This window comes from Bidens hawaiensis, unplaced genomic scaffold (assembly GCF_021521415.1).
Source record: "Bidens hawaiensis isolate Kalapana, Puna unplaced genomic scaffold, B.hawaiensis_p1.1 tig00009774_1, whole genome shotgun sequence".
Lineage (NCBI taxonomy): Eukaryota > Viridiplantae > Streptophyta > Magnoliopsida > Asterales > Asteraceae > Bidens > Bidens hawaiensis.
This window is the reverse complement of record NW_027491730.1, coordinates 53,966-63,115: the sequence shown is the minus strand read 5'-3', so window position 1 is coordinate 63,115 and position 9,150 is coordinate 53,966. Positions and strand designations below refer to the sequence as shown.

Sequence of the window (9,150 nt, the reverse complement as noted above, 5' to 3'; positions counted from 1 at the left end):
TTTTTTTGTCTTAGGTTATACTTGAACGACATGATTCCTGGCTGTTCGATTCATGTATTGATTGATGATTCGAATATTAATAATTAGATTTATATTGAATATTTGTTAGCTAAAAGTTTGAAATTAGTCATTTGATGTTTTTATTATTATCCTTAGAATGAAACCCAATTTCTTCTTATCATTTCTAATCAAAGTAAGAACGTGTAAAGTAGTAAATGAATCCTATACTAAGGTTTGTAGACATGTCTCCGAGTCAAGCCGACATTCTCACTTCTGCTTCGTCCACTACTGCTCGCACAGGTGCTTCACTCTAATACAGAACGCTCCCCTACCGGCTACCGATGTACTTTTACATCCACAACTTCGGCAGATCGCTCTCATTCATCTTCGGCATAAGAACTCTCGATCATCGAGCTATTATGCACTCCTTCAAGGGTGGCTGCTTGCCTGCTTCTAGCCAAACCTCCAGGCTGAGCGACGACCCTTCCACTCGGAAATGTCGGATCACTAAGGCATGACTTTCGTCCCTGCAATAGTGAAAATATTGCCCAACCAAAGATACTCACCAAAGCATGTTGGGTTTCATTATTATTAACTAAGGCATGACTTTCGTCCCTGCAATAGTGAAAATATTGCCCAACCAAAGATACTCACCAAAGCATGTTGAGTTTCATTATTATTAACGCAGGGGCGGGGGGGTTCTTATTAGAGAAACTACTTGAAAGAAATCGGTAAGGGCCATCTATAAGTGATCAATCGCACGCACGCCCATAATCAGAGTCAAACCCATCAATACCACAACCACGAAGAATGTTCTCCTAGAAATTCCAAGACTGTGCCCTCGCGACCACAAAAGGATATGTAGATACATCTATAGTTGAACATAAACCCAAACCCTCAAAATGTGTCTATAAAATGCCAGCTTCCATAGAAAATCTTCAAAAAAAAACACCTCCACAAACCATGATACCGTCAATCAACCCCCAAAGACCATTATCAAAAACATAATCAACTTCCCCTAAATAACTTAGAATGGAGCAAAAAGAGTACGCGTTGATCTCACATACATGAGAGACAACCCATCAATACCATAACACGAGATGCCTTTTTCACAGTCAAACTACTAACGCCCATTTCGCCTTGGCGGGTACCCTATTTAGTGTAAGCCCAACCCGTTGAATAAACGGTTTCCGGCCGATCCGGTCCGGTCTGTTATTGAAAAATGTGGTTATATTAAACAGTATCTCAACTGAGTTTTGGGCCTGTATTCTTAAGCCCAAGATCCAATATCCAAACTCCAAAGACAAGTGTCATCAGTCATCACTCATGATACATACAAATACATCCAACAATAAAATAACCAGAAGACACCATCTTCTAATCTTTACAAACATTATCATTTTATTCTCTCTATCACCACTCACCCACCACTGAATGCAAGCAGCAATGGCGGCTCACTCAATCTTATTCTCATCTTCTACAGCCGCCACCAACTCACTCATCTTCCCAATCTCAAACCCTAACACCACCACAGTCTCACTCCCACTCTCTTCCTTCCACGGCGTATCCCTCAAAACCACCATCAACCGCCATTCCTTAACTCTCTCTGCCGCCGCACCTAAACCCCTCACCATCGTCGCCGCCACCAAAAAAGCCGTCGCCGTCCTCAAGGGCACCTCCACTGTCGAAGGCGTTGTAACCCTAACTCAAGAAGACGACGGTATTGTTTTAATTTAGTATTTAATTATTAATAGTTTCAATTATTTGATTTGACTTGAACCTAAAACTTAGGTGTTATTTTAAGAGGCTACCCCTTAATAGTTCAAATAGTTTAAGTGGTAGCCTCATTAAGAGGTGCTTCCGGTGAGACCTTCAGCTCGATAGTGGTTTTGTATCAAGCCTTGGACCGGCCGATTGATGTATGCGCCCTTGTCTTTTGGCTATCAACGCCACCACATGATGCGTGATTAACCTTCTGCCACTTTTAATGTTATTTTCATCATTTCATGAAGTAAAATAATGTCAAAGTTAGTGCATTTTTACTTTTGCCCTCCTTTGAGGGCCTACACGTATATATGTTATATGCGCACACAACAAGTAGGCAAGTAGAGCGTATTAATGACCAATAACTATAAGAGGCTGCCAAACAGCTTCTTAGCTGGATTGAAATATTTTCTGGATTAGGCCTCAGGGTTTGAATATGATAATAATTGTGAATTGTTGTTGTAATTGACTTTATAGGTCCAACTACTGTGAATGTGAAAATAACTGGATTGACTCCAGGACCCCATGGATTTCACCTAGTAAGTATTAATCTGATCTTACTGTAATGATTATGTGTTTGTAACTTTTTATTGCTTGTTTTGGTGTTAATGGTTTTGTGTTTTTATTAATTATAGCACGAGTTTGGTGATACTACAAATGGGTGCATATCAACAGGTTTGATTTCTTATTTTAGATAGTGTTACAAATGGGGGAATATTTAGTTTTAATGGTGATGTTGATTGATATCAGGACCTCATTTTAATCCGAATGGGCTTGCTCATGGTGCCCCTGAAGATGAAATCCGCCATGCGGGCGACCTGGGAAACATAATTGCCAATGCCGATGGTATTTCACTACAAATGCTTTTTTAAATTGTTTTTGGGCTTTCAAATGACTAGTTTTCTCATTGTTTTTGTGCAAAATATGTTGCAGGTGTGGCTGAGGCTACCATTGTTGATAAACAGGTTTGAGTGTATAGTTTTGTTTGCTTATCTGTTTCATAGCTGACACTTTATGACATGATTCTTTAAATGACATGATTAGAGTCGGGCTCGGGTCATAAACGGGCAGGCATGTTAATTGCTAATGGGTTCAGTCCACTTAACCTGTTTATGACTCGTATGTTTTAACTTATCGTGCTAAACTAATAGGTTGACATGATACATTTAACACATTTATCAGTATGATGCAGTTCTTTTAGTTAGTATATATAATTAAAATTTACTATTGTCTGTAATTTATAGTAATTTTATTGTATCATGGTAATTGTGTCATATTATTTGTTAACCATGTTTAGTGACGCATGCCAATTATCGTGCTAAACATGTTGTGTCGTGTCATTTGTGATACTGAACTGGTTACATTTAATCGTGCTAAGCAAGTCGTGTAACCTGCTTATTAAACATGTCCATGTCAAGCTTTAAGAAAGCTGCATGTTTAGTTAAATGTCTCGTGTTTGAGTTCGAGTTCATTAGTTTTGTTAAACGCGACACGTTTTGCCATCTCTATGTTTTATGATGCTGTTTGGTGTAATTTGTTGTTTTTCTAGTTGATATCTGATTAATGAGGGCTTGCAGATACCATTAAGCGGGCCTAATGCCGTGGTTGGGAGAGCCTTTGTGGTCCATGAGCTTGCTGACGACCTTGGAAAAGGTAGTGTGTGTGTATATATATATATAAGTAATAAATGTATCAGTTAGAAATTTAACAATTTAAGAAGTACCTAGTACATGGATGTCATATTGTTTCACTTTTTTCTTTCTGATCCTTTGTCTCGGTTCAATTTTAGGTGGTCACGAACTTAGCCTCTCCACTGGAAATGCAGGCGGACGACTCGCTTGTGGTATGATAATTAATTATTTAATAAATACTCCGTATTAGTTTGTGCACATGTTAACTTGACATAAAGGCAAAAAAGAGTTCTTTTATTATTCACTTTGTTATAATTTATTCTAAACACAGATCTTTTGGGCCCTTTAAAATATGCAGGTGTGGTCGGGTTGACTCCGATATAATGTTGTGGTGAACCTTGTTTGATTTGTCTCAGTTTTCGCATAGAGGTTAATGGTTTGCACTTTATGTAATTGTAAGATGAAATATTTGCACATTGTATTTAGCCAAATAATAAATGAGGCTTATGTGAAAACACTTGGTGAAAATTATGCTGAACCGCCTCTTGTTCTTTGAATAACTTAAGATTTAATGGTCATATTACTGAACCACTTTTATTTGTACTATTACAAATATTTGCCTTGTTAAAACTTCATGATTATATGCTGGGATTCATAGTCACATACAACAATGATCATGGAAACCAAAAAGTAAATCAATGGATGTAGTCAGTAGTGGTGTTAATCATGGCAGGTTGATGGTTTTTGGGCTGGTGTTTGAATTGTTAACTTGAACACAATTCATATGTTTATTCGTGCCTCAAATACCATTATCAATCCTATCCACGCACAACTAAAATTTTGTAACTTGGGCTGTTTAATTAGTTCATCTAACGTGTCATATAATAATCAAGTTGTAAATGTGATAATCGGGTTGACGGGTTGTTAAATGGGTTAAACGGGTTAGCAGGTCTGCATTTTTTGTCAAGTGGGTTAATCTTGTCGACCCAATAATTTAACGGGATAGATACGCAAACTCAAAAATTGATTCACGATACATGAGTAGGTCTGTTCACGAGTCGAGCCTGAGTCGAGCCAGGGTGGTTTCTAGCTTGGGCTCTAAATTAAATGGGGCAACTCAACTAAGATTCTAGCTCGGTTTTGAAGTTAAACAAGATTAAGATCAAGCCAACAAGTCGAGCCATGATCGAGCCGAGCCTAGGTCAATTTTGGCTCGGTTACAAAAATGAGCCAAGTCAGCTCTGGATGTTTTAAATCAAGTTTTTTTAGCTAGTTTTATTCGAGCTTTTCTCGAGCGAGCCACAAGCCCGAGCTTCGAGCCTGTGGCTTAACAAACAGGGGTGAAAAATGGACGGCTGTGGTATTGTGCAAAACCTGTTTGGGCCCTAAGTTTAGGGTCCGATCTAGAGTTGGCCTGGTTGATCCAAAACAAAATTTTTTTTAATGGTTTATATTTTATTAAATTAGTGTCAAATATGACAATAGTCATAGTAATAATATAATTTCATGAGTAATGTGATTTAGGTGCATATCGGACCGACATGAATTATATTAAACCAAAGGTTAAGTGGAATGTGACATCCCTCTTTTCAAATCCTAGTAGATGTAGTTACCTAATTTGAGTATGATTTGACTTATTAATATCAAATGGTTCTATGATTATACATAAAAATACTATTTAGGTGACTTTCAACCTACTTGATTTATTTCATTTTTTGTTTTGTTTTGTTTTTCTAGTTAACATATCTCACTTGTTGATAAATCAATAAATTTGATAAATCAATAAATTTGATAAATCAATGAGTAAAGAATGTCATAACTAAATAAGTCAAAGTTGTCACATTTGTCTACAATATTTACATAAAGACTATTTCCATGAGGTATCTAATTAACTAGACAATTGGGCAAGTGAGTTGACTCATTAGTGTGGAGTGTGGCTTAGAGTTGGTGGAGGATAGAAGAGTGGTGGTTTGGTTAGGCAGAGGGTTGGGTGTGAATAAAGGTAGGTTTGGTTTGGGTGTGATTAGTGGTGATGGATACTTTTGATCATGTTTTTGGTCCACTCATTTGTTAACACTCCTTACCGAAACTTCTTTTGGACAATACAATCAAAATACACTATTCATGGAGTCACTTACACCAATTACATGGTAAGTTAGGACACATTGTGACATCATTCGAGTACTTACTCTATTATGAGGATATAAAGTTTACTAAAAAGTTGTAAAGGTTATTGCTATCTCGGTTGAACAAAAGAACGACGACCGCGGCCAAAATTAGGAAAAAGTTATAATGCTATCTTCACCTTAACGGGAGAGAAGTTCTAAATGATGATCTCTACTAAGATTAGGGGAGAAGTAAATATGTGATCTCTACCAAGATAAAAAGAAAAGTTAAGAGTGGTAATCCTTAGCAAGATAAGAGAAGTTATATGTGATCATCGTGCATAACATAAAAAAGGTGAATGATATGTGTTCGAATTGAACCCTTGGCCTTTGGAATCCCCGTGAGTGTAATTAACTTCCTCGATGTCATTCTCCTCATTATCACAATACTCGGGGCAATTTTCTGCCTTATGCCCGAGTTCACCACAATCTTCACAAACCGGGAATTTAACACCAACTTTCCCGACTTCTTTCTTCTTACCATTTCTATACCCAGCTAGTTCACGTTCTAACTCAGAAATTCTTTCAGATTCACTCGTGACTGATTTAACTAACCTGGAGGAATTACCACGTCTTCGTCTTTCAGCTGCTGCTACTGCCTTAGAATCTTCACACATAAATTCCAAAAAATCTCAATCATCTTCCTCAGGCTAATTCAGCAACAGACCATTACACAAGGCCTTAAGATGCTTTCGGTCCTCGTATGTCAGCCAATCAACAAAGCACTTTACCAGTTCCCACAGTTCGATCCGGTGATGTGGGCATTTCCTGATCATGTCTTTATACCTGGTAAAGGCTTCGTGAAATAACTCACCAGGTAGCTGTGAGAAGTGACGAATGTCAGAACGAGCCTCGGTAGTCTTCGACTGTGAATAAAACTCGTTTAGAAAAACTTGTTGCATCTCGGCCCAATTTCTGATACTGTGCATCAGTAGCGAGTTAAACCAAAGTTTCGCTTTGTCTTTTAGGGAAAATTGGAATAACCGCAACCGGACTTCATCTTGATCAAACGTACCGTCACCAATAGACCCGCAAATAGCCGAAAAATCAGTTAAGTGTGAATACGGGTCTTCCGAAGCCATCCCGTTGAAGTGAGGAACGACGTTGATGTAGGATGGCCGGGACTTGAAAGCTTGCTGTCCCTGCACTCGTTCCTGTGGAACCAACGGGGATGCTCCGTCTGAGATAGCCGGTCTGAACCGACTGTTAACACCGTGAGCCGGGGCTATGTAATTTCTCCTCTGCCCCCCCGGGGTTTCCCATACCGCCCCGGTTAACCGGAATACCACGAACTCTTTTGGGCCGTTTCGCCCGATTCACCCTTTCTCGATCCCTTCCGTTTATGTTAACGGGTTCAGCCCGTTTTCGATTAACCGGCTCCTCCACCTCATCTTCATAACTATTATCACCCTCAATCTCTGGTTCACCAACCTCGTTCTCGGGCTCAACCGCCCGATTCTTCTAACCCATCGATCTATCTCATCATCATCTGCCCGAAAACCTTCGTTTCTATTATTATCTTCCCCCTCATCCTCGTCTTCAGTCGGAACACTCGGTTGAACATTATCAATATTTATCCGAACTCGGCGGTTGGGGTTATTGTTTGGTGTGGATGGTCCGGCTTGGTCAAAGTTGAGGTTTCGGTTTCGGTTTCGATTTTGGTTTCGGGTTCTGGAGGCACGAGCTGAGTTGTTTTGGGCGTTTTGGTTGTTTTGCTCGTTCTGGTTATTGAAAATTGGTGGTGGAGGCATGTTTTCTGGTTGAAACTGGTTATTATATGGAAGTGGGTCTTGATTTTGGTTGTTCTGGTTCTGGTTCTGGTTCTGGTTCTGGTTTTGGTCTTCCATTTCTGAGTTTCTGTTTTGTATTCAGTTCTGCCGAGCTAACCTCTCAATTTCGGGCTCGTAAATTAACGGAGACTGTCGGCCCGAATGGCGGGTGCACATAAACCTGTAATCTTCACAACTAACACAACCCGCGTAAAATGAAAAAAAAAAATACAAATAAAATAAGGTAAAATAAAATTTAAACTAAAAACTGAAAATTAAATTAAACACGAAAATCAAGTAACACGAAAAACAAAAAGCGCACTAACTCCCCGGCAACGGCGCCATTTTGATGACCGTCGTTTGAGTCAATCAAAAACCTAATTATTCTAAATAGTTAGAGCAAGTAGGGTATCGTATCACAAGGAGTATGTGGTTAATGTATTCGTGTAACAGATTTCTAATTATGAAGTAACTGAATTTTAGTGCTGATCACACAAGCAATTGTTTGAATTAAGAGAACTAAGCAACGAACAAGTAAACGAATATTAAGCAGTTAACAAAGCAAACCACACCCGGGAATTCAAGTAAGCAACCGAACAGTATCTCATGCAACCTAACAGATTTATTTTTAACGATTAACTGAAAACTGATCAACCAGACAAAACCTTAGACGCCAACAATTACTTTACACACGGCACTGGTTATCAAACAGTCCTTGCCAGTGTGACTCAGTTAAGGGTAATTGTACGTTTTATCGTATTCAATCTAACCAAACAGTTATATGACTAATTATCTAGCAACTGGTAACAGATCGTTCAGACCAACGTAAACCTAAACCGACCGAACACACAGAAATACCAAACATCAATAATCATATATCAATCATCAATAATAATACAATAATATTCATAGTCACATGAGAAAAACTGTAAAGATTACAAACTATACATCCCGGGTGCGATTCTAGGAGATTAGCCGAGCTTAGACATCATCAAATCTTCGATACGGTTGATATGAATCATGCGGAGGGTCTTGGCACAAGCTATGATGGTGGAAATCGCCTCTTGGAGCTGCTAGAATCGACTTTGGTTCGTAAAAACGGAGTTAGGGTTTTTTTTTTGATGAAAAAGAAGTTATAAACTCAAAATTTCCCGTCTGCACACCCGTTGCGGTACGCGATGGCTATATCACCATATCATCGCGTACCGCGACCTAAGAAAACCTCATATTCAGAGTCCTCTCGTCGAGAAACCCAAAATTCATATATTATGGCTCCCGTAACTCATTTTCTAGCCCAGGATATGCCCGTTTTACTTCTTGGTCGCGTTTTGTCAGCCTATCTTGTTCAGTTTTAGCATCGGCTTATGATTTTTCATCCATACTCTTCCCGAATCCTTGTAACACTTCCCAAAACCTCAAATCATGCTTCGGTCTTCCCGAGATATCATTCCACGCTCGTACAAGTCTCTCATTTAGCATCTTTAACGATCAATGACCTGAAATACAAAAACACGTATGAAGTACCAAAGTTCTAACAATATACTCAATAAAACTACATAATTAATACACTAATATATATACACAATACCCGAACATCACTTGTGAGCCCAACCATTAGTACCCATCTTTTGTCATCCATAACCAAAACTAAACCATTGAAAATTGAAAGTCAAACTGTTATTAACGTCATGGTTTTGGTTTGGTTTAACAGTTTAAGCTTTGATAATAAAATTTGTTTAAAATGATTATTAACATAACCGTATCATCAATTCCAACTAAGTCAAAATATGATAGTTATTTGATAAAGGAAGTAAAAATACC

The 9,150-nt window shown here is 38.6% G+C and overlaps 1 protein-coding gene across 1 annotated transcript; it reads left to right on the top strand.

Moving 5' to 3' along the window:
- Positions 1-1,434: 1,434 nt before the first annotated feature.
- On the top strand, positions 1,435-3,916 carry LOC143533484 (superoxide dismutase [Cu-Zn], chloroplastic-like). Its single transcript, XM_077028254.1, has 8 exons — positions 1,435-1,720; positions 2,242-2,303; positions 2,400-2,439; positions 2,515-2,610; positions 2,698-2,729; positions 3,342-3,417; positions 3,554-3,607; positions 3,754-3,916. Exons 1-8 carry the CDS (start codon positions 1,435-1,437, stop codon positions 3,777-3,779), a joined length of 672 nt encoding a protein of 223 aa, XP_076884369.1. The 3' UTR covers positions 3,780-3,916.
- Positions 3,917-9,150: the final 5,234 nt, after the last annotated feature.